At 43.4% G+C, this 25,863-nt stretch overlaps 1 protein-coding gene across 1 annotated transcript in view; it reads left to right on the top strand.

The window, feature by feature from the left end:
* LOC133252813 (NACHT, LRR and PYD domains-containing protein 1a-like) overlaps nucleotides 1–25,766 on the top strand; it is a 41,112-nt gene extending 15,346 nt beyond the window's left edge. Inside the window, exons 5-18 of the mRNA XM_061425777.1 lie at nucleotides 4,983–5,024; nucleotides 5,369–5,398; nucleotides 8,974–9,018; nucleotides 10,067–10,114; nucleotides 10,275–10,321; nucleotides 10,418–10,467; nucleotides 10,992–11,209; nucleotides 11,323–11,573; nucleotides 14,886–15,020; nucleotides 17,770–17,908; nucleotides 19,298–19,351; nucleotides 19,615–19,695; nucleotides 22,190–22,459; nucleotides 24,271–25,766. Of these exons, the coding sequence (XP_061281761.1) occupies nucleotides 4,983–5,024; nucleotides 5,369–5,398; nucleotides 8,974–9,018; nucleotides 10,067–10,114; nucleotides 10,275–10,321; nucleotides 10,418–10,467; nucleotides 10,992–11,209; nucleotides 11,323–11,573; nucleotides 14,886–15,020; nucleotides 17,770–17,908; nucleotides 19,298–19,351; nucleotides 19,615–19,695; nucleotides 22,190–22,459; nucleotides 24,271–24,290 (1,430 nt within the window). The 3' untranslated portion in view covers nucleotides 24,291–25,766. The remainder of the gene's footprint in view (nucleotides 1–4,982; nucleotides 5,025–5,368; nucleotides 5,399–8,973; nucleotides 9,019–10,066; nucleotides 10,115–10,274; nucleotides 10,322–10,417; nucleotides 10,468–10,991; nucleotides 11,210–11,322; nucleotides 11,574–14,885; nucleotides 15,021–17,769; nucleotides 17,909–19,297; nucleotides 19,352–19,614; nucleotides 19,696–22,189; nucleotides 22,460–24,270) is intronic.
* Nucleotides 25,767–25,863: the final 97 nt, after the last annotated feature.

Genomic DNA, 25,863 nt, shown 5'->3' on the forward strand with positions numbered 1-25,863 from the left:
CCATAGACAGCAGCCCACCAGGCTCCCCTGTCCCTGGGATTCTCCAGGCAAGAACACTGGAGTGGGTTGTCATTTCCTTCTCCAATGCATGAAAGTGAAAAGGGAAAGTCGCTCAGTTGTGTCCAACTCTTAGCGTTGTGATGGATGTACAGTTGTTGTTGCTTAGTTGCTCAGTCGTGTCCAACTCTTTTCGAACCCATGAACTGTAGCCCGCCAGGCTCCTCTGTCCATGGGGATTCTCCAGGCAAGAGTACTAGAGTGGGTTGCCATGCCCTGCTCCAGGGGATCTTCCCAACCTAGGGATCGAACCCAGTTCTCCCTCACTACAGACGGATTCTTTACCATCAGAGCCACCAGGGAAATGTAAATATATGAAAAGCCATTGAGTTGTACACTTTGAATTGTGTAGTGTGCAGACTTCAATGCGGGAGACCCAGGTTCGATCCCTGGGCTGGGAAGATCCTCTGGAGAAGGAAATGGCAATCCACTCCAGTACTCTTGTCTGGAAAATCCCATGGACAGAGGAGCATGGTAGGCTACAGTCCATGGGGTCGCAAAGAGTTGGACACGACTGAGCGACTTCACTCACTCACTCACTCAAGGTTGTTATAGAAAAATAAAAAAAGTTATATCAGAAGAAAAAAATCCAAAGCTTGTCATCCAGAAAAAAATCCATGTTTTCTTGAAAAAACTTAAGCTCAATTATTTCTGTGATTGAGAAATCACAGAAGTCACAGGGCCGTTCGTCCCGAACCATTTTCTGGGACTGTGGTCTTTGCATGCTTGATTTACTCCTGTGATTAGGTTTATGTGCAACAGAATATATTTAGGACGGACAAGTAGCAAAAGTTGTCCCTCTAATTTGTTTCCTTGCCCTTGTCATTTCTGAAAACAGGGCCACCTGGCAATCTTGTTGCCAGATGGGAGTTTTTATCTTTATATCTGGAAGATTAAGTGTATTTCCCCCTTTTTCATCAAGGTAATTTTGTACTGGTTTGATGATTACGTCAGTTATCTTTATGAGGTTTCCGTGTTCCTAGTGACTAAAGAAGATTGGTCCCTAAAGTTGTGCTAAATACCCTTTCAAATAAAAAAGTAGGAGAATGATGGTTTCGTAATATGCAACCAAAATGAGGACTGGAAGGAGACTGTGCAAGGACCGCTGTCTAAGGAAGGAGGAGAAAGCCTGCTGCTGGCAGCAGTGTCTGAAATTGAGAGTTACAAATGTTTGAATGCGGAGTGTAGTAGATAATTCAGATTCTCAAGTGAGGGGAGAGACACTTCAGGTCAGAGTGGGGTGAAGCCTTCTCAGCTGGACGAAGGGAGGCTGGTCAGTAAGTGTAGGTGGGAATCCCCTGGCGGTCCGGTGGTTAGGACTCCACACTTTCACTGCTGAGGACCGGGCTGCTAGCCCTGGGAGGGCATGGGACTTGGGATTTCAGTTTGCCTGCTGCCACATTGCCTCTGTTCCCTTTCCCACCTTTCTGTCCTTCCTTTCAATTTTTTTTTAAGGTTTATTTTTAAAAGTTTAGCCTATTTTTAGTGGAATGAAATGGGTCACAGGGGTGTAGGTTTTGTCTGGATCTAGGCTGGCATTCAGGACAGCTGGGTGTAGTCAAGGTGGAACCCATCAGGATGAGAAAATGAGAGAAAAGAAACTCAGAGTTGGGGGCTGTTTGCATGCTAGCTTCCTAAAACAGGGATCCAGCTGCCAGAGCTCTAACCTACACAAACGTGGGGAGGGTTTAGTGCTGGTGGTAGCAGGCTTGGGCTGGCCTGTCACTAGAGTTTAGGAGTGTGACCTGTTAGTAAAAATCGCTACCGCTTAAAAATCGTGACTACTGTGTATGAGGCCCCGGGCTGGTCACTCTTCACAGACATCTTATTTAGTTCTCAGATATGTGCCATGAGACAGAAAAATGGTCCTGGGGGCTTGAGGGGGCTTGCAGGGCAGGGAAGCAGAAATAGAATAAGGAGTCTTAGGCCCCAAATCAGAGGGAAGGTGAATTGAAGGGATGGCCCCAGACTCCACTTCCCAGGGACCTGGAGCAGAAGGTGGGCCTCACCTGGGGCTGGTCCAGGCAGAATTACATCCCTGCAGAGGTTCTAGGGGCTTCCTAGGTGGCGCTAGTGGTAAAGAACCTGCCTGTCAATGCAGGAGATATAAGAGACGCAGGTTCGATCCCCGGGTCAGGAAGATCACCTAGAGGAGGGCACAACAACCCACTCCAGTGTTCTTGCCTGGAGAATTCCATGGACTGAGGAGCCTGTGGGCTACAGTCCATGGGGTCTCAGAGAGTTGTACACGACTTAGCACGCACGCGCGCACACACATACATGCAGAAGTCCTAGATTGCAAGGGAATTGGCAGATAAAGACATGGTGGGGGCTGCTCGGTTCTTTAAAGCTGGGCAAAGCATCTCATGGAGCATCTCTAGGGATGGGTGCTAGGGGGATCAGGTGGTGAGACATGGCCTCAGTCCTCCAAGGCTCAGGTACCAACAGCTCAGCAAGCAGCCACTGCTTGACAGAGGGATATACGGATGGATCGGAGAGAGGCACGGCTCATCTGACTTGGTGGAGCAGAGTGAGTTGGTCAGCAGAAGTGACTGGGCTGGCTTCTCATGGATACCTTGGGGTCTGGAGGTGGGGTCTGGGGAAGGGCTATCCAGGCAATGGGATGGTGTGTCTGAGACTTGGAGGAAGGAGTCATAATCACGCTGGGGTACAGCTTGGGGAACAAGGAAGTGATTATGGTGGGTTGGTTTTAGTCCATGGTTCTCAGCCCTGGCTGTACATTCCAGTTATCTGGGGCCCATTACCAAAAATGCTAGCCCCGATTAGTTAATTAGTACCCCCTAAGGAAGCCGATGGCACCCCACTCCAGTACTCTTGCCTGGAAAATCCCATGGACGGAGGAGCCTGGTAGGCTGCAATCCATAGGGTCGCTAAGGGTCAGACGCGACTGAGTGACTTCACTTTTCACTTTTACGCATTGGAGAAGGAAATGGCAACGCACTCCAGTGTTCTTGCCTGGAGAATCCCAGGGATGGGGGAACCTGGTGGGCTGCCATCTCTGGGGTCGCACAGAGTTGGACACGACTGAAGCGATTTAGCAGCAGCAGCAGCAGCAAGGAAGCCAGAATCCCAGGCATGGCTGTGTGTGTGTGGAAAGCTCTCTAGGTGGCATCAGTGTGCAGCCAAGGTTGAGAACCACTGCTCTGTGCTTCAAGCCCTGGAGGACCAAGGCCATGTCTTATCACTTTTGATTTCCCAGCCCTGTTTCAGTGCCTCGCCTTCCACTCAGGAATCATCTCATGAGGAACCTGCCTCCTCCTCCCCTTCTTCCCACTCATCCTGTCCATCACCAGGTCCTGGGTGTTAAACTGCTGAAGCAATAAGAAGCATGTTTGCAAGTGAAACACCATGGTTAAGAATGCAAGTTCAAGCTAGATTACCCAAGTTGATATCTTAGCTTCAGACTCCCTGGGTGGAGAGTAGGGGTAGTGGGGTTGGTGGTGGTGGTGGTCTTACATAAGGAAATTAACTGACCTCAGCCTACCTCATTGGGCAGTTGTGAGGGCTAATGTGTTAACGTATATAAAGCTCTTATATAAATATATGTAAATACAGATATGCAAAATGAGTACATAAATGTAATTAATAAATACACGTGAATGAGTAAGTATATATACTGTATAGTGCCTGGCACATAGTGAACACCCCAGAAAAGCTGCTCTTAGGGGCTATATTATTGTTCTCATCTTTATTCTCAGATCTTTTCTTTCCTCCGTATAGCTATTGCCTGTCCTTGGTTTTGGTTGTTAGCATGTGTATATCGAGGGAAGATCTGAGAATCATATTAATAGCTTCCCACATACTTACTCAGGGGATCCCAAGCAGGGTGAAGCAGGAGGAGCAGTTGAAGGGGGTGGATGAGGGAGAGAGAGGTGCCTTGGTGCTTGTCTGCTCTGTCAGGAACAGGTCAGGGCACCCTTGGAGGTGGGGGTTGGAATCCGCTTTGGGAGTAGATGATAGGTCCTTGCGGGGCTCTCAAGGTAGAAAGAAGGCTGGGTGTGTGTGGGAAGTGGAGCCTGGGTATTAGTAGTTGGGTGGGCTTCCCTGGTGGCTCTGATGGTAAGGAATCCGCCTGCAGTGCAGGAGACTGGGGTTTGATCACTGGGTGGGAAGATCCCGTCGAGGAGGGCATGGCAACCCACTCCAGCATTCTTGCCTGGAGAATCCCCATGGACAGAGGAGCCTGGCGGGCTACAGTCCATGGGGTGGCAAACAGTCGGACACACAGTAGGGCAGATGAAGACACACAGAGGTAGGTGGAGAACCAGGATAGATGGGAGAGCTGTGTGGACAGGAAGGGCTGCTAGATGCCTTTACCGCTGGGAACTATGGATCTGTCCCATGGGTCTGGGGTTAGTGGGCCTTTGGGGACGTCGGGGAAAGAATTCCAAGCTAACTGTGGGAACAGAAGCCTGTTTGCAGTGGACAGACGGGCTGAGTTGGGGGTGAGGAAAGGGAGGGAACATTCTTGGGGTCACTCCAGAAGTAGACTCTTTGTCCTGTGCTTCAGGGAAATGGCATTTTGCATTACAGAATTCTGCACTGTTGTATCATTGAACTTGTGCATGGAACCTTCTAGATGCACAGTGCAGAGGCAAGACGGGAGCAGTAGAGGCAGGTCAGGCTGGATGAGACTTGGATGACACCAAATAAAGTGGTTATTGCAGCCAAAGTATGATTTGGGCTCATATTTAAGTAATTAAAGTATATTTCATCCAGCTCCAAAGAAGGATAAGCCTTCTTTTTCGTAAACCAGGCTAGTTTGGGACTCAGTGAGAATGGAGTAAAAGGAGGAAATTAGTTGAGTTTGGGTCTGTTTTATTATATGTACAATTTAAAAAAATAATTCCTACTTTTTTATTCATTGTGTGCTTCTGTGTATCCTTTTTTTTTTTTTTTTTAAGGTGAGGACAGCAGCTTTGAGAGCGGTTCTGAAGCTGAATCTGGTGAGTTATCTGTGTATGTTTTTCTTTAATAACAGAATTCTAGTTAAACATGGACACCTTTATTTTTATTTTACTGTAAAGCCCATGTCACTGATATTGCTCGAGGACATAGTAATTACAAGTGTCCTTTTGGTGAAGTACCGAAGAGTACTTATATGGTAAATAATTTCTAGTTGGCAAGTAAAGTGGCAAAACAGGATGAGCTGAGGAAGACAGACAGGAAATGGTTGCTATTAGTGAGGCAAACACTTCACCTATTCTTCCATTAGCCTGTGTGTTTTTTTCTTAGTTGTCATATGAATTTCATATGACATGATTTCAACCTTTTTTTTTTTTTTTCGTAGATAATGAAGAGGCAAAACCAGAAAAAACAAGTGAGTATATCCTTCCTTCTTCTGACTTTCTTTTTTATTACTGAAAGGAAGAAAGAAGGATAGGCTTTGAGATTTTTAAGTTGCAAGTGGCTTGTTTATGATCTTTTTCTGTGTCAGATTGGGTTCAACACTGGGAAATGAATAAGCATTTTGAAAATTTGAGCTCAGTACACTTGGAATACAAGGGGTGTGTTCCTGGTCTTCGTGTGCGGCTTTGCTCTGCGGTTCCCAAAGGAGAAGAGATTGAGGGACTGACCAAAATCTACAGCCACAGCCTCTGCTTCCTCCCGTGGTGGGCACTGCTCACAGTTAATCACAGACTAGAGTGTTCACTGCTGAAAATGTGGTACCATATGTGGTTTAAAGTTTCTGGCTTGCTGTTCTGGCTGTTTATGAACAACTTGAGTCATGAAACCACTGTAAAGACATAGATTCTAAATATAAAATTTGCTTTTGGGCCAAAGTTTTGTGAAGAACTTAAGTTGCATGACTAAGCTTTTATTTTAACTGATTTTATTATGCTTTAGGATTTTTTTCCCTCCCAGTTCTTAGACTATTATCTGCTTATGAACACAAATACTATAACAAGGCAGTCAGGGGGTGTCTTTATAATATTTTAAAATAACTGAAGTCTTTTCACTCAGAAATCTTGTATTTAATCTAATTCTCTCTGCAGTTTCCCAGTGGGGAATCCATGAAGGTAACTGTAAGCTCCTTGCAGTCATGTTGTGTATAGATAAGAACCTGTAGTTATTTCTGTATCACACTTGTGGAGTAGATGTCACCATCTGATACCCATAAGGAATAATGTATACCAGCCTTCCTACTTCCAATCCTCCTTATACATAATAAGGATTATTTCATCCAATTAAATGCAATCAGAAGTCCAGCCTCCATAGATTGGACTAGAATAGAAATGAAGTCAGAGGCTGTGTCTTGGGATCAGTTCTTTGTTGTCCCTGGTTAATAACTGAGTAAATGGCCATGGAGACACTGGATCCAGAGGCAGGGCCCCCAGGGTCCTGGCAGCCAGGTTTGGCCCAGGGCCTCATCAGGGTGGCAACCAGGTGGAAGGCATTAGGAGTCCATGAGGCTCAAGCTAGGCTCAGATTTGGATGGGAGGCTGGAGTCAGTGCTGTCAGACAGGGCACATGTAGGTCAGGAGCCGCTGGACCTGGCCCTTGGCCATATGAGACACCTGGATGTCCAGGGCTGTCCACAGGGCCCTGCCTTTCCCCAAGGTTATTCTCTTTGTTAAAAGACCTTTTATCCTCCACCTTGGGGAAGAGGTCAAAAAGATACCCCCCATTCACCTCCATTCTGAGGTCAGATGGGAGGACCAAATAGGCTACCCTGGGTTGCTTGCTTCTCTGTGGGTGGGCCAACTGGCTGTGCAGGCCCACCCATCATCCTTCTGATTGGATATACCTTCTATTCTGAGCCCTGAAGTCACCTGAATCACATGGATTAAAGAGAAGCCGAGAATTATGTATTGGAGAGAAGTGCATCAGTTTCTCTGCTTTGGCTGGGAAGACCTGCTGGAAGACTGTGCTGGGCAGTTAGGCTTCTCTAACAACTTTCGTTTTCTCAGCTCCCCAGGCAAATAGCAAGACACAAAAACATGGTATGTGGATGAAATGCAGTGTAGATGATCAGATCAGATCAGATCAGATCAGTCGCTTAGTCGTGTCCGACTCTTTGTGACCCCATGAATCACAGCACACCAGGCCTCCCTGTCCATCACCAACTCCCGGAGTTCACTGAGACTCACGTCCATCGAGTCAGTGATGCCATCCAGCCATCTCATCCTCTGTCGTCCCCTTCTCCTCCTGCTCCCAATCCCTCCCAGCATCAGAGTCTTTTCCGGTGAGTCAACTCTTCACATGAGGTGGCCAAAGTACTGGAGTTTCAGCTTTAGCAGCATTCCTTCCGAAGAACACCCAGGGCTGATCTCCTTCAGAATGGACTGGTTGGATCTCCTTGCAGTCCAAGGGACTCTCAAGAGTCTTCTCCAATACCACAGTTCAAAAGCATCAATTCTTCGGCGCTCAGGCTTCTTCACAGTCCAACTCTCACATCCATACATGACCACAGGAAAAACCATAACCTTGACTAGACGAACCTTTGTTGGCAAAGTAATGTCTCTGCTTTTGAATAAAATATTTAGAATTTTATGATGCTTTTTAGGATAGCGGCTGTGGAATAAGGTTGAAAGATTTTCTGGTGCAGGACTTGGATCGGTGTTTCAGAACCTTCAGATCTATGGTATTCTGAGTCCAGAATTCTGAATACGTTTAGTTTCTATTTTCTATTTCATTTTAATGCTGTTTTTAAAATCTGGTTCTGTCTTTCAACCCCTGGTCCCCATGTGATGTCCTGAGAGCAGGCAGCTTGTGTAGCAAGGACTGGAGCCAGGGTCCTGGGTGGGCAGAGAGGGGGTCCGCTGCTTCTGGGCATTGGTGGTGGCCTGGACCTTCCACGTGTGCTCAAGATGCCTGTCTCACTAATGGGACTCATCCTCCCAAAGGTTGTTCAGATCTTTCAAATATAAAACCAAGTATTCAACACATTAGGTCATCTCCCAAGTGAAGGGTTATTGTCTGCTTCAGAATTATTAATGTTTTTGAGTTTCACGCATCACCATAGCAAAATAATAGCACTCACTGACTGCTTGCTGAGTGCCAGGCGCAATCCCTACCTATAATTTAATTTTCTGTCTGGGGAGTGGTATTACGTTAACTCTCATTTAACAGATGAGGAAAGTAATAGACAAAGATTTCATACGTAACTAAGCCTAAACTTAGGCAACCAGTATCTGGTGTAGATAATAGGAAGATTCACCACTGTTCCCTTTCATAATGTATTTTTATATTCTGTGATTCTAGTCATTCAGAAAATGAACACTTACCAGGCCCTGGGATTACAGTCCTTGTGAAACTTACATTCTAGTGGGGAGAGAGACAGGAAGCAGAAACACTGAGCTTATCATGTGCGAGGTGTTGAGCAGTGCCCTGATGAAAATGAAAGGGGGAAGAGATGTGTCAGGGAGAGGGGTGGTACGTCATGAAAGCCTCTCTGATAAGGTGATATTTGAGCAGAGACGGCAGGGATGTGACTGGGTGAGCAGTGTGAATATTCAGCCTGGGAGACGGTGAGTGCAAAGGGCCTGAGGCAGGAGCATGCTTTGGTGTGGAGAGTGGTTCAGAGTGACTTGAGGGCAGTAAATGCAGGGAGGCTGACCAGAGACGAGTAGTGGGGAGCCAATGGAAAGAGTCTACATGCTAAATCAGACACTCTTACAAGACAGTTCCAGCTTAAACATGCCTAAAATCAGACATCAGTTCCTCTCTTACTGCTCCGCTCATCTCTAACTATACTAAGCTGAAGGGCTGATGCCAGTCAGGCTTTGTCTTGGGGATATCAACTCCAGCTTAGTTCCCGACTTCGGACCACTCTGAGGGACTCTTCATTGGGGCCTGCGGCTGTCCAGCCTGAGACACTGGTCTAGCCGAGGAGTGACTGGTGAAGAGTTTGTCCATGACCACCTGCGCCCTGAGCTCTCTTTGTCTTCACAGATGGGAAACTAGGAGAGTCTTCCACCGAGGAAGCGTCTGCTCAGGGTAAGAGTGAGGCAGTGCCCTTGCCCTCTTCTCTTCTCTAATGTATCCTGTTCACCCTGTGCCTGTGTGAGATGAGAGAGCTATTGTTTCAGTGTCAAAAGATCAGCTAAAGACTTAATGTGCCAAAGTAGGGTGCATGGAAACTTTCACATTCAAGCTTATTTTCCTGCTTTATACCAGGGGTCCCCAACCCCTGGGCCACTGTCTGGTACCATTAGGAGCCGGGCCACACAGCAGGAGGTGAGCGGTGAGCTAGCGAGCAAAGCCTCATCTGTATTTACAGCCACTTCCCGTTGCTTGCGTTACCGCCTGAGTGCCACCTCCTGTCAGAGCAGCGGTGGGACAAGATTCTCATGGGAATACAGACCCTACTGTGAACTGCCCATGGAACTAGGTTGCCCACTCCTTGTGAGACTTTAATGCCTAATGATCCGATTCTGCCATGTGATGTGTTGTATAAGTATTTCATTATATATCACAATGTCATAAAAATAGAAATGAAGTACACAATAAATGTAATGCACTTGAATAATCCCAAAACACCCCCCCCACTGCACCCCCTCTACCGCCCCCCGTCCTACCATCCCCCAGTCCATGGAAAAACTGTCTTCTGTGAAACCAGTCCCTCGTGCCAAAAAGTTTGGAAACTGCTGCCTTATACCTACAGCAAGACTCAAAAACAGAAAGTGTCATGTATCACCGAATCCACTCAAAGAGATGTTTCATATACGTTTAAGGTTCCTGTTGGGCTGGTGGCTTAAAGGTAAAGAGTCTGCCTGCAGTGCAGGAGACACAGGTTCAATCTCTGGGTCGGGACAATCTTCTGGAGCAGGAAATGACAACCCACTCCAGTATTCTTGCCTGGAGAATCCCACGGACAGCGAACCTGGCAGGCCTCAGTCTGTAGGGTCACAAAGAGTTGGACACGACTGAAGTGATTTAGCACAAAGTTCCTATTGGTTGTGAAGCTGGGTGTGGGGGGTGGGGCTTAACTGATTTACCCTGTGACTGACTTATGCCAATACATGTGTGACAATATCTGTTACAGTTGAAGAATGGGAGGATAAAGAATTGCCCACACAGCATTATAATTCAGGTATGAATTTACATTCTCCAAAATAGTCTCATTATTGCTTGAGGGGGCCTATATCTTTGAATTTTGTGATATGGTCATATCATATATATTTGTCAAAAAAATTTTGTCCAAAAATGCCAGTCACATTCCTGTAAGTAAAATTTTTTTCTCTATCATTTAGAATCTAATAAAATCCAATCTCACTGTGAACACTGTAATGCTGAAAATGTAAGTATGTTTTTAATTATAAAGGATGATTCTTTAATTTGCTTTATTTAAGAAAATGACATTTACATATGTGTTATATCTGTGCTTTTTCTCCAGAAACACAATGAACTGGTGACCCCCAGGCTTCTTTCCCGAGGACAGTTTTTGTGAGTCATTGGGAATACAGGAGACATGATACCATTCGTAATTTATCTGTCTATGTAAAAATAACCCCAAGTTGGGGAAACACAAAACAGCATAACTTAACTTCGCACATTTTATGTACTTTCTTGGATTGTTTTCTTTATATATATATATATAATTTTATTTATTTGTTTTGGCTGTGCCGAGTCTTTGTTGCTGTGGGCTTTTCTCTAGTTGCGAGGAGTGGGGGCTACTCTTCTGTGGCACACGGGCTTAGTTGCTCCGAGGTAGATGGGATCTTCCTGGATCAGAAATCAAACCCGTGTCTCTTGCATTGGCAGGAGGCTTCTTTACTACTGAGCCACCAGGGAAAGCGTTAGATTGTTTCCTTTGATTGTGATGCTGCTTCAAAATGTCATGGAGTTCCCTCAGTGCTTTTGAGTGAAATTAAACAACAACAAAAAAATGAATTAAAAAAATTTTTTTAAGAAATCCTCTCCTAAACAAACATCAGGACTTGACAGGTGTTCTTATCTATCCAATACAGGCTGAAGGTGGATGGAGAGGGAACTTACCAGTGCACGGAGACTGGTCTGATATTTGAGGTTAACAGGAAAGTTGATATCAAGTATTGCGTCTTGTCCTGGAGCAAATATTCAGACCTCATTGTGAAGCCCTGGGCCGTCGGTGGACCCTTGTTTGATGTTAAATGTGACCCACTCTGTCTTACCTCCATTCAGTTTCCACATTCCCTCTGCTTGGGTCGTGAGTATTTGTTTGCTAAAAGTTTAATTGGCGTGTGCATGTGTGGACGTGTGAGAGTATATGTGCAACACATGCAATGCCCAGAACACTAATTCAGCTTCATGTGTTGACAGACCGAGATGCCAACATGACGTTCAAAGTCTTCCATGTTAAAAGTACTGGGGCCTCATTAGAATATACTGTGGACCATTCTGCAACCCACGTCAAATGGCGTGTGAGCTCTCTTTCTCCTGTGGGACCCGTTGTTCAAAGCGAAGAGACGGTATTCCACCACGGGGCAGTGATTCTGTACAAAGCCATCGACCATAACCCGTCCTTGTCTTTTCGAGTGTATGTAGCAACCAATAATGAATCCTTCATCAAGGTAAGGCCAATGAAAGTGAATACTAAATGTTGCATACTGTGTGTTCAGACTTTATACAAGGTCTGGGTGATGTCTGTTGATCTAAGATCCGGGTGTCTCTGTTGATTTAATTGTCTCCCTATGGTGGGTCTGATGTCATGCTCACTCACAGAAGTTATAAGATCAGTGCCAGGTCCTCAGAGCCATGGAGCATGGGTGTTATACACCTGAACACCATTGGGAGGAGAGCAGATAGGAAAATAGCTCTCTAGAGGTGGGTGTGGCATGACCCAGCAGGCCTGGCCTTGGAGACGGTTGCCTGGAGAACAACCAAGGCCATCTGTTCTCTACAGCCTTGCTGCTGAACATGTGACTTGGGGACCAGGGAACCAGGAGCGGCTGGTTGCCATCAGCAAGGGTGCTCCTTAAAATGCCAAATCTCAGCACCACCCCGACCTGCAGACTCAGAGCCTACCCTGTTTAGTATTCCCAGGTGACTGGGACATTACAGTTGGCGAGGCACCTGCTCTGGATACACTGGGGGGCCATTTCAGGTCTTTGGGTCAAATGTAGGGAGACTGGAGATTCCTCCTTGGCTTAAAGCTCTGCCAGTAAGACACACCTCATTCCAGAGTAATTTTTTGGATAAAAGTTGACGTTTGGTTCATGGGTTCAACATTCTGGGTTTTGTAGCAGCAAATATTCATGAAGCACCCAATATGTTTAAGGTAGAATGACCTGAGGGGAAGGGTTTGGATATTTGTAATGGAACCTGTTTGCCAGAATGCAGAATAAATCTATGTTGTTTAGCCTAGGTTCTGAACTATATCATTGAAAACAGAGGATTGAATCTCCTTTTATACCCTGACTCACTGTCAATACAGTTATAATGACTTAGAGGTGGGTGGAACACTGACAAAAGATAAAGCAGTGACTCAAAATTATCCTTTCAGATTCAAAATCAGGGTTTAACAGATGTGGAAAAAAAATAAGCATTCAGTTCAGTTCAGTCGCTCAGTCGTGTCTAACTCTGCAACCCCATGAACTGCAGCATGCCAGGCCTCCCTATCCATCACCAACTGCCAGAGTTTACCCAAACCCATGTCCATTGAGTCGGTGATGCCATCCAACCATCTCATCCTCTATCGTCCCGTTCTTCTCCTGCCCGCAATCTTTCCCAGCATCAGGGTCTTTTCAAATGAGTCAGCTCTTCACATCAGGTGGCCAAAGCATTGGAGTTTCAGCTTCAACATCAGTCCTTCCAATGAACACCCAGGACTGATCTCCTTCAGAATGGACTGGTTGGATCTCCTTGCAGTCCAAGGGACTCTCAAGAGTCTTCTCCAACACCACAATTCAAAAGCATCAATTCTTCGGTGCTCAGCCTTCTTTATAGTCCAACTCTCAACATCCATGCATGACTACTGGAAAAACCATAGCCTCGACTAGATGGACCTTTGTTGACAGAGTAATGTCTCTGCTTTTGAATATGCTGTCTAGGTTGGTCCTAAGTTTCCTTCCAAGGAAGCGTCTTTTAATTTCATGGCTGCAGTCACCATCTGCAGTGATTTTGGAGCCCAGAAAAATAAAGTCTGACACTGTTTCCACTGTTTCCCCATCTATTTCTCATGAAGTGATGGGACCAGATGCCATGATCTTCGTTTTCTGAATGTTGAGCTTTAAGCCAACTTTTTCACTCTCCTCTTTCACTTTCATCAAGAGGCTCTTTAGTTCTTCTTCACTTTCTGCCCTAAGGGTGGTGTCATCTGCATATCTGAGGTTATTGATATTTCTCCCGGCAATCTTGATTCCAGCTTGTGCTTCCTCCAACCCAGCATTTCTCATGATGTACTCTGCATAGAAGTTAAATAAGCAGGGTGACGATATACAGCCTTGACGTACTCCTTTTCCTATTTGGAACCAGTCTGTTCCATGTCCAGTTTTAACTGTTGCTTCCTGACCTGCATACAGGTTTCCCAAGAGACAGGTCAGGTGGTCTGGTACTCCCATCTCCTTCAGAATTTTCCAGTTTATTGTGATCGACACAGCTATTGTAAAGTATACTACTTTGTGAATTATAATTTGAGTTACAGAATTTATATCAAGCTACCCACTCCCAGTGGTTTTAGGTTGTAGTATTTGCATGCTTTAAAAATGTTATATGGATTATAACTAGCAATATGTATTAAAGTGTAAAAACTTTAAGTAATAGATTTTTTTGTTTCCTCCTAAGAAAGTAAAATATGCTTCCTGTAATCTCACTAAAGATAATACTTTCAGTTGGGAAAGTAGCCTTCAAAGTGGTATAAAAATAACTGCACCTAAAGTATAATTCTTGGAGGAGGAAATGGCAACCCACTCCAGTATTCTTGCTTAGAAAATCCCATGGACAGAGGAGCCTGGGGGACTATAGCCCATGGGGTCACAAAGAGTTGGATATGACTGAGCGACTGAACACACATACATGTAAAGTAGAATTAGTATAGATTTGGAAAAAGCACTATTATTTAATGAACCTTATATTTTAAAAGTAAATTCAGTTAACTAAAAGAGCATTATCCAGACTTCCTGGGAAGCTGGGGTCAGGAGCTGATTACATCAGCAGATGTGGAGAAGGCTGCCATCAGGACAATGGAGAGCGTGGCATGGGGAAGGCAGGATATCCTTCCTGGCTAGTGTTTTATTTTTATGCCTTCTCCAGTTGATTTTTTTTTTCCTGTGTAGGAAAAGATTTCCTTGAACTCTGTTTCAAGAAACCTAAATTTCATATTCAGCCATACAGCTACTTTACCAAGGGAGCTTGGGCCAGAGATTACATTCACCTCTTGGGGGGCATTGGAACAAGACATGTAAAATCGGGGTCCCCTCTAGGGCCACATCAGAAAGAGAGTTAATGACAGCAAGGATGGGGACATATCAAGTGTGGGGCAGAGACAAACTTTGAGTCAGCTGGAACCACTTCTAGTAAAAGAGGTGCTCTCTGTTCACATGATGGGCGTGGAATTAGTGCCCATGTGTAGTGCAAGTGCTCATGTAATGTTCTCAGACCCTTCAGAAGCAAATTGGTGGTGCCACACAGGGTGTAAGTGACACTTCTGGCTGTAGTGTTTTTGTGGGAAGAAGTTGGGCTACGTGACCGATGCGTAGAACAAAGGTGTCTCAACTTCTGGGCCTTTTCCCCTTGTGATCACTGTGGGACATCCTCCCTGGCCGTCATGTCTGTAGGAGGACGTGAAAATAATACAGCTGGCACATGCACTGCCCGGTTCTTGACTTCGACTCTCACAGTTGTTGGTGATGGATTTCAAAACCCAGACCTATTTCCACCTTTAGGATATTTCCAAGTCTGTAAAGCACTCCTCTAAGAAATTCATGAAAATCGACAAGCCTCCGGTTTGCCAGAAGTTGCTGCAGAATGGGAAGAAGTACAGGCTGATCAGTGAGCCAGAAGCTGAGATCACCCCAGAGGTAGACACTGTAAAAAATCAACTTGGCATAGCAGTGTGGGGAGCGTGTAGATTTCTTAGATACAGCATTTTGAAGATATTTAAAAATAATGCATTTTGTTCTCCTTTTTTATTTCCCAGTGTCTAAGAAAGCAGTTGTTTTGTTAAACTTGCAGTTTATTCCAAAGATGCTGTTGAATTTCAGGGTTCATCTGCAGTCATCAAAAAAGTAGACTCTTCATTTCTCTTTCCCTTTGAAAAGGTTTTCAGTTTTCTTGCATTTTAAATTAAGTTATTAAAATAATTTTAGCTTCAAAGGAATACAAAACTTAAGTTTAAGTCATGCAAAGCATTAAAGGTTAATGGAAAAGAGTTGCTAACAAAGGATATTGGGCTTTTCCCACTGGAAGGCGTTTGAAAAGTAGTTATGGGAATAAATTGTTAGATTTGAAGCATTCACTGTACACACCACGACACTTGTAAGCGATTTTGGCTTGTCGGAAATGACTTAGTTATTTTTAAAGTTTATTTTCATTATGTGCCCTGGGTGTATGCCATAGCTTATCTAGTCTGGACATCTGCATGGAAATTCCTTTTGTCTACCTCCTTTGTCTGTTTTGCAGTTTATGAAAAGTTGAAAACATGTTTTTTTTCCATTAAATTAAAAGTGGGAGGCAAGAGAGCTAATGGCAATGGTCCATATTGCGTTGTTTTATTATGTTGGTATTATCAGGGCCTTGTGCCCTGTAGAAGCAATCAGGTTGATCAGGACAGCCTTCCTTTTCAGTTTCAAAGCATTTCTGCACAAGCTTTGAACCATTTGAGCCATACAGTAACACGGCTGAGGAAACCAGTGTGCAAAGCAGGCGGGCGCTCTGCCCAGCCACACATGTGAGCAGAGCTTGCCCACGGCTTCGACTACCTTGGCTCCTGAAGCTACCATCTCCCCACTGGGATCTGAGAGGTTGATTTTCATCCCTTCCACACGGATCAGGCCCCAGCAGGTGGCACATCAAGAGACTCATGAGACTCAAACTGCAGCCTTGTCTGGGCGGTGGGACTAAATGAGAAGAGTGTGCTTTTGAGTGTGAATTTCCCTGGGGAGCTTAAAAAAAAAATTCGGTGGCCTGGGTCCCACCTCCAGAGATGCTGACTTAATTGGTCTGGGAATGGCCCAGGCATTGGACTTGTTAAAGCTCCCACGGTGACTATAATGTGCTGCCAAGGTTAAGAACCACTAGGAGAGGGAAGAATACATATTGAATGGGTGGCTGTTCCCAGAAAGAGACCGAGGGGATCCCAGGAGTTGTTTCTTACAAAAGATGTTGATAGCTAGAGGGCTTTAAACAGTCTGCATTCTAGTCGTAGTTAGTCATGTAGTTAGTGCATAGACTGTCACTAACTGTGGGCTCCCTCTTAACCAAATTTCTGGCCTATAAAATGGGGATAATCTCCCAAGATTGCTGTAAGGATCATATAAAGTAATGGTTTGGGGCACTCCTGAGAGTTGTAAAACTCCGTGTAAATATAAGGTGTCTTATTAGTTTTATACCATTAATGATTTGTTTAACTGACATCAATGTGCCTATTACCAGCCAGCCTGATAAGAGCTAAAAATTAAAAAATAAGTAAGGCACAGTCTTTTCCCTCAAAGATGCCAGTGTGGTGCGGGAAATGCTCCATTCATGTAGAGAAATAATGTTACTATAACGTGGTGTTCCTTTAGAGATGAGGACCAAGTGCGGTGGGTTTCCAGGAAGGCTTTCTCGTGGGTGCTGTTGGCTCTGGGCTTGAAGGGTGACGGATTCCCTGGGAGAGACGAGCTTTCCCAGGCTGTCCTGGGAGAGGTGGCCCCAGGTGCCTAAGGAGGGCACGGGACCCTGCAGCTGGGCTGAGCCCCAGGAGAGTTCTGGGGAAATGAACCTGGAGGGATTTAGGAGAGTGGGGTTAGGGGAACTGCTGTCTCAGCTTTGTAGACCTTGGTGACTGACCCTTGGAAGGTTAGGAGGATAATACTAGTGACTTGGAACAGAAAGGAAGAGGAACAGACTAAGAGCATTAGTTTGTGATGGTGACCGCCAGTGCAGTTCACTGATGTTTTTTTAAAGATGTATTTCTTGCTAGCCAGTCTGGAGAGAAGCAGAGGCACGGGAAGCCAGGAGACAGTCTGAATAGTGGTTAAGAGCTCAGACTTTGGAGTCACAGGCATGAATTCCAATTCCAGTTCCACCACTTAGATGTGGGCTTGGGCAAATTCGTTCACTTCTCTGGGATCCTTTATGCATAAAATAGTGATAAAAGGATTTGTTGGGGGAAGGTGGTGTTCAATGAGGGAATGTGGACACAACACTGCACGTAGTTCTGTAAATGTGAAATCAGTTGGACAGATCAGAGAATGATCTAAGAGAAAGGTGCTGAGGAGCTTAAAGCACCTGGGAGAGGGTGGCTGATGGTTGAGCACAGGTTCCATTTGGGGAACATGAAATGTTGGAAGTCAGGAAAGGGCCGAAAAGTTACACTTTGGAAAGCAAGGGCCATGGGACTAGAAGCTTCAATGAGGTGGAAAACAGTTCTGACTAAGAGTAAGGAGGGGCTGAAAGCGGGAGAGTGAGAGGAGGTGTGGTTAAGGAGTGGATTTACAAGGTCAGAATTTCAGTGGGTGTCCACTGAAGCACTAACCCTTCTCATTGCCTTTATTCCTTATCTGACGTTTTATGTTGTTAATTAATGCAACTTGTAAATTTAAGAAAACCACTTTTTTTTTTTTTAAGGAAATTGAATTTGTGGATGGTTCACTTTTAAAATTGAAAAGTTATATTGAAGTGTATCTGGAGCAACCAGTGGAGTTTAAATTACTCTTGGTTGAAATGGATTCTGAGGAAATTGTATGGAAAGCAAAACTGAGAGAGTGTGAGTATCTTGTATCTTGAATTAAAACTCTGTTTGGCAGGTGGGGGGTTGGGGAGGGTTGAGGGGAGTGGCTCGGGTGGAAAGCAAATAGAGTACTCATCTGTCCCATCATCATAACATCAAAAAATTTGATTAAGAGAAGCAGAGGCCCCAGTTCTTGGGACAGACGTGCCGGCTCTGGTTCTCAGGCCCCCACCGTCAAATCCCCACACTCAGCAGGTGCACAGAGCCCATATTTGCTATTGAGGCTTTCTACTCCAGAAATAAAACCCAATCTAATCCATTTGGGATTCTGTCCTAGGTTAAGCCGGAAGCTTTTGTATAGGTGTGATTCCTGTTCTCAATATTATACCCTTAAATTAGCCAGTTTGAAACAGGCCCTTTTATCCAAACTACAGTTACTTACCCAGAGGAGTCCTAGTTTTGGGATTCTGTATTGGGGATTGTATTATTTAATTTGCTCAAATAAGTGAACCTGAAAGATGTTACTTTTTAATCATAGCAAATGCCTCAGTAATAAAGATATTTAATATGTAGCAACCTGAATAACAGATGTTCTTCCAGACTAAGTCTCTTTGCAGTTTTAAAGACCACCTTTTAAGACTCTTTTTAAAACTTATTTAATAATATTCTGCCTCATAAGATGGTTCTGGTTTCTATTATTTTGGGGAGGCCTATCCTAACGATGAACAGAAATTGCCCATCACTCATAAGATGTTTTCACTCAAGCGACCTGTGGAAGGCCTGCCCAACATGTAGGCATCTGTTAGAGCAGGGCTGAACTCATGGGGCAGGTGGTGTCAAATCATAATGAAGTTTCTGCAAAGAACCCACTAAGTATATATAATGATAATACATATATGAGATTCTTTTACGATTTGTGCGTGTGTGTGTGTTAGTCGCTTAGCCATGTCTGACTTTTTGTGACCCCATGGACTGTAGACCACCAGACTCCTCTGTCCATGGAATTCTCCAGTCAAGAATACTGGAGTGGGGTACATATAAATACACTTAAAATTTAAAGATGTTATTTATTTTTTAAAAATGTTTAAGGCTTCCTTCTCCATATGGCACATGATGTCAATGTTCTATTTATAGTAGTTTTAGATTTAGAGAAATACGGAAGGAATGACATTTCACCTGACCTCTGGGTGTGGCAGATACCATGCCAGCAGTGTGCAGATGACTGAAATATGGGAGACACTGGTCCCACCAGACATGCTGGAAGGAGTTCAAGCTCAGGGTATTTGCATACATACCAAGTTAAAACCCGCATTTGAATTTGAGAGAGATTACCAAAACCCTAGAGCTTCACGTGCTTTCACATATCGATGCTTTAATTCCAATTTCATACCACTTTTCCAACTGCTGCTTATTGTACCTTAACAGGTGACTGGGTTCAGCATCATCAGAACCAGAACATTTCAAAAAGCAGCACAAGTGGTAAGTGCTTGTAAGTGGACATTAAACTCGTCTCTTCCTTCCATCCACTAGAATTTTCATTCTGCTTTGCAAATCCAGTAATGTTCAGGATCTGTTAAGTGTTCCATAACTCTTAATTATCTGAATGAGCTTTGAATCCTTTTTTAATTTGTTCTGTCAGAATGATGATTTTAAAATGATTTTTTAAAAGTTCAGCTTAAAGATGGGTGGATAATAAAACCATAAGGGAAAGCCAATTTGTTGTTGTTTTTTTTTTTTTAAAGGTAACAGGCGACGAAAAATGAGTAGCAGCTTACCTGATGAGATGGTCTATGATAAAAGAATGAAGCAGATTGACAGTTCAGGTTTGTAAACATGTCCTCTGTGGCTCTCAGTCGCTTCCTCTGGTCTCCCCCAGGATGTTCATCTGACACATGTTCTCCTTGGGTCAGTCTTCCTGGAGCCATATCCCAGGTGTGCCTGCTCTCCCCCTGGGTCCAAGCTTCTCGGGCCTGGATAAAGGTCCTAGGTGGTCTGCCCCAGCCTACTTTTCCACCTTGACTGCCTCCTCCTCCCGTGCACTTGGTGAAAGTAGAAGTGGGGTCAAGGGAAGGTCTTGCAGCCTGTAGGGTCAGTGGCCGCGGCTTGTCCATCTCTGCACTTCCTACAGCACTGAGCCTGCGGCCTCTAATGTAGAAGATAAAGAGCGTTCACTGAAGAAGTGAATAGTGAATGTCCGTGTGTGCATTCACTGGCTTCCCAGTTATTCACTATCTTTGCGGGGAGGAAGCCACCAGCTCAATTATTAGAGATAAAGGTCAAGTTAATTTCTTCCATTTAAATGGCAGAGACCAAGGCTTGGTAGCTGCGAAAATACAGTAGAGATTTAAGCACTTAACAACAGTACTCCAAGGAGCCAGAAGATGGAGTATGTACCTCAAAATTCAAGTCCAAACTGAATTCACAAATTGAAGTTAAAAAACCCAGACTCAAATTACACAAGACAAGATCTTAAGGCTTTGGGGGCCTCATGTAGATGAACCCTTTCATCAAAATACCTTTTATTATTGTAAGAAGGTGTGAATCTAAAAGCAGATAAACTCTATAGACTAAAATAAGATGTTATCCGCTTGGAGTTGAAGAGGATGGTGTATGTCTGATTTTACTGTTTGTCACTAGAGAATTGTTTATTATTTCTATTAAATGAACATCAAAATAAATGAGGCTCTGGAATTATTTTTAAAACCTAACCAAATTGGGATACATATTCTTTCAGTTTTGTTGAGATATAGTTGACAAATAAAAACTGTATGTAAGTACACAATGGGATGCTTTGATGTAAGCATACATTGTGAAATATTTACCAATCGAATGAATTAGCACATCTATCACCTCACACAGCCACCTTTTTTTTTTTGGTGGTAGAACTCATAAGGCCTTCTCTTAGCAAATCTCAAGAGTACAGCATAGTATATATTATTAACTGTAGTCATCATGTTGTATATTAGATCCTCAAAAATTATTCACTTATAACTGAATGGGACACATAGGAAAATTTTTTCCTTTTTTGCAGTTATTTGGCTATTTAAAATTAGCTCCAAGAACAAGTAGCTAGACATAGAATAAAATGATCAAATACTACCTAGAAAATTAAGGATTTCCAGCCTTTTTAGAGTTGACAATGTGGTAGCAAATAAATTAATAATGATTTACTTTAGTTTAGGTATTTTCACAACATTTTTAAAGATACTGAGTCACTATCCTGATAGTTTGAGGCTCAGCATATCACCATATTGCTTTTTAAAATATAGTCATCTCTTAACTCTGAGTCACTTTGAGATCTTGTTAAAATTTAGATATAGAATCTGACACAGTATGTTTGGAGATGATCCTGAGAACTTGAATCTTTGATGGATGGATTCCCTGTGTGGTTTCTCTTGTAGTAGTTTTAGAGAGGAACACAAGCCACATGCATTAGAAGACCACTAGAGGGCAGTGGCCATCCTTTAGAAACCATTCTTGAGTTAAGGGGGTTAGGGTTCAATAGAAATGTTAGGTTCCCTTCATTAGACTATTGGCTCTAGATGAGCAAAGTGTTATGGTTCTGGAGGAGGGGCAGGAAGGATTCTTCCTCACACTCTTCTCATGGCACCTCCAGGGTTTGTAAGGCCTGGAGGATCCTTAATGAGACTCTACACCTGGTGAGCTTTGCTGCATCATAGCACAACCATCTGAAAAGTGTGAGCATAGAAAACCCAGCTGGGGCTGGTATTTTGTATTGAGGCACTGGTTTGTGTTGGTAAACATAATCCCTTCCAGAATGATGACATGGTTTCTTAGTGAACAACAGATACTGATATTACAGACACTGTGCCCCTGACTTTTCTGTGGAATATGCTCTTCCCCCTAATGCCAGGAGATGGCAGAATGGAGACTGCAGTTAATATCTCTTGCTGCCCTCTTTAGTGACTACTAAAGGTAGCACTTTGTATGTGAAGATGCAGAGATGGGCAAGGGGAAATGTATATTTTTCTTTTTGAGCCATGTAAATTATTTTTGATGCCTGGTTTTTTTTTCCCTCCAGCCTAATTTGTGCAGCTTTGTAAAACAATTTCATTCCCTGAATCACTGAATTATCCTTGTGAGCATTATATCCCAGTTCAACCTTATGTGTAATCATTCCCTTGGTTCTTCTAATAGTTTGGAAAGCAGGGACTTTTTTGGCACTTAAATTTATTTTAAAAGCAGTTAAAGTTTCAAATCATGGTATCTTTTTTATATAAAGAGAATACATTTTCATTGTCAATGACTATAAATGAAGTGTTGAGAGGAACTGCTGAATTCTTCATGTGCTTTTAGATGGGGTGAAGACTAAAACCCTAACAGACACGCAGTTGTTTAACCTTGCTGAGAAGCTGGGGAAGGAGTGGTTAAAGATCGCTATTGCCAACCTGAAGCTGAATATTAGCGAAATCGATGCTATCCGGGAGAAGGAAGACAATGTTACGATCAGTAAGTTTAAGATGCTGAAGAAGTGGCAAGAAAAGGAGCAGAATAATGCCACAGCTCAGAATTTATGTAACTGCTTAAAAAATGTTGATTCAGTTGAAGTCCAAGATGTGCTGAGAGGTAAGCAGAAAATTATCTTAGTCATTTACTCGGGGTCAAGCTGTGTCTTTGCAAATAGCAAATTTATACTCTAGAAGGTGTTAGTCACGTCTAAGCTCAGGTTCAGAAGATTGCGCAAATGCTCTGCAGTAAGCATGTGGGTCATAATCTAAGTAAAGATGATTCACGTGTGGCATCAGAGGAAGCATTTGAATACCGTCTCAAGTGCTGGCTAGGTTTGTGACCAAGCAGATTTGTTTTTTTTTTTTAAATTGAAGTATACTTGATATATACAGTAAGGTACAGGTGTACAATGTAGTGTTTCACAATTTTTACAGGTTATATTCTATTTACAGTTATAAAATACTGGCTATATTCCCTGTGTTGTGTAATATATCTATGACTAAGCAAATTCCTTACCTCGCATAAAGCCTCTATATTCTCATCTGTCAAATGGATGTGAAACTCCCAATGTCCTAGGTCTCTTGTGAGAATGAAAAGAGATAATGCATATAAAACTCTAGGTTCAGGCAGTGAGACTCCGGCAGGAGTAGATAATGTCCTTTGTTGTCGTTCAGTTGCTCAGTCATGTCCGACTCTTGCAGACCCCATGAGCAGCTGCATGCCAGGCTTCCCTGTCTTTCACTGTCTTCTGGAGTCTGCTCAAACTCGTGTCCATTGATAATGTCCTTAACTGGAGACCTAACTGGAAGCCTTGAGCCTTCCAGACTTCCTGTGGTATTGACGCAGTGCTCCACTTGGTGGCACTAGTGAGCCTCCAGCAGCAAAGATGGGAACAGAGCGCTAAAGGGAGTTGTTTCTGGTCTCAGTCCAGAAAACCACAGGGTTCCTTCCTTTGTTTTGAAGCACTTCTTTTTTTTGTGGCTTGACTTAGCATATTGTTAGACCCGAGGTCAAACCAATTCACAACTTGGATTTTTATTAATATGTATTGTTACCATGATTAACAAATGCTGTGTTACTTCTCAGAAGCAAGTCAGAGAGAGGTTTTTATTTGGAATTCTATTCGGACTTTTTGTTCCTTAAAGAATGTAAAAGTGTGTCAGCCACCCCAAAAGCTTATATGAAAAGTTAAAGTCTGGGGTGACCGCCCAGGATGATGTCAGGTGTGGAGGGTGAACTTTCTGAACGCCCCCACCAGTTTGGATGCAAGAGCTGCAAGGCAATAGAAGAGCCAGTTTCAATATCAAATTTCTTTTTCTTGAATATGTTGAAATTATGTAAATCACTGAGGCCCACATGTGGAAATCTCCCTATTTGCATATAGGCACTTCTGCCTATCAACAGTACTGGCCTCTGCTGTGATAAGGAAACAATCATAGCCTCATCCATCAAAGGAAGGCTTGGAAATCTGACCATCTCACAGATCCTATAGAATGAGTGGTTGTTTTGTTTTTATCTGCTCTTGACTTCGCTAGACGCCTAACTTGGCGCCACATAAAGCTGAATAAGGATTTGTGACATTTTTTGGCAGTGAAATGGATCATAAAAGCTTACTAGTCCAATTTGTCATTGAATAGGAGAAAAATCTTCAATAAGTTACAGACGAACAAAAAGCCAGAAATTTTCCGGTGTTTTCTGCCCTCCTGTAGTCAAAATATCTGGGTGATTGGCTGAATTTTGTGTCTTTATCAGGGCATTTTAGTGTCTTATAACTGCAGCCTTAAAAAATTGCACTGGTTTATCTTCATCTCAGGAAAACCCAGCCACTCTAGCAGTTCCTTTTTTAAACGGACAAGTGACTTTCTTTAAACGCATGTGCTCTTTCCCCACAACAATGAATCCCTGAATTCGTTTCTCTCCCTTGTTAGGCTTCTTACAGGAAACGTGAGGTTTGAAAGATGAGCTGGAAGAGGAAGCCTCAGGAACTCTGCCTTCAAAGACTGTCTCCGTGGTAATAAGGCACAGACTTCGGGACCTAGAGCTACACAGCCTGTGGAAGCAGCTCCTTTCATAGACCGCTTGCAGCTCACATTATTCAGGGGCAAAGGGAATGTGAAATATTTGGAAACCTTGAGGAAGGAAAAAAAACCTCTACAATATCAAGAATTTTTTTTTTGTACCTTCCACTCTCACCATCCCACCCGGCTTCCCCACCCAAACACATACACTTATAAAGGGTGCCTAAAATGACTCAACAGCAGTCAGGCGAGAAATGTGGTAATTTTCCTACTGGAGTCTGTGAACTATGAAATTCATATCAAGCGTTTGGAACATTTCTTTTTAGCAATTAAGTGCTGGAGTACTTAAATTGCACCAATTTCACTTAGCTTTTTTTCCTCGTGTCATTAATGATAAAGAGAGGTTCCTGTTCTTTTAGCTCCCACACAGTCAGATACCCATGTGCTGCCGGGTCCAGTATGTCTTTTTATGTGAGGTGTGATTTCCGTGTCTTACTACTAACCAGTCTGGCTGGTGGTCTGTTAAACCATTAAATCAATCATGTTACCTGGCCCAAGGGTCATTAGAAAGGATTAGAATCCTCTCCCCATCCGTGTTGGTGCAAACACTCGCAGGTGGTGGCCTCATCTCACTGGGGAAGTTCACCTGGGTCCATCGTCAGAGTCCCTGCAGATTTCATCAACCTTCTGAAATCACCAAACACTGCATTTCTTGACCTTGACCCTGGATTGTTTACTTCTGGGAGGGTTGTGGGGGGCGGGCAGTGCGGGAATGCCACTTAGAAATGGCCTTAGTCAGGACCAAGGAACATTGTCATCTCTTCTCGAAGAGGACTTGCCCCAGGGAATCATGGGCCATATTGGCTCTTGTTAATGGGTGAAATCTTTGTTTTTTTAATATGTATAGATATTGTCGCTCTCCCAGAATCATGCGTGTGGTGATTAACATTTTGGGTATGTTTTGTTAACTTATTTGAAGAAACTATAAATTACCATTAGTCTCCTGTTGACAGTAGCTGGAGAGTAAATTCAATCTTAATGAATTAATCAGAGGAACATACTTTATAGCTTTGCCTGTGAAGAACAAATTCATTTTATAGGGAAGAACGTATTGATATTATTAATGATCAGGGATCCAGTGGAATTCAAATCAGTGTCACTTTATGAGTTTTTATTTTTAATTGCTCTATATTTCAGGAAACACATGGAGTTTTAACATTCAGAAGTGTAAAATACTTAAAAGGTCTTGAATTTTTTAAGTGTTTATTATTTTTTTAAGTTGTTTTCCAAAGAAAATCATAATTTCAGAGGTGCTTTGTATATAAGCTGGTTTCCTAACACTTTCCAGCCTTTTTCTTACTGTGGATAAAGGGAAGAACAATAAATATGCATCTGTACAGTGCAAATATGTCTTCTTTGTGTTATTATTTACTTACACATTACTTTTTAAAGCATGATCTTCCTTGATTGTTATTATCTTGGCTGTTCGGGCATTAGTTGGTT

The sequence above is a fragment of the Bos javanicus genome, chromosome 1, assembly GCF_032452875.1.
Source record: "Bos javanicus breed banteng chromosome 1, ARS-OSU_banteng_1.0, whole genome shotgun sequence".
In the NCBI taxonomy this organism is placed as follows: domain Eukaryota; kingdom Metazoa; phylum Chordata; class Mammalia; order Artiodactyla; family Bovidae; genus Bos; species Bos javanicus.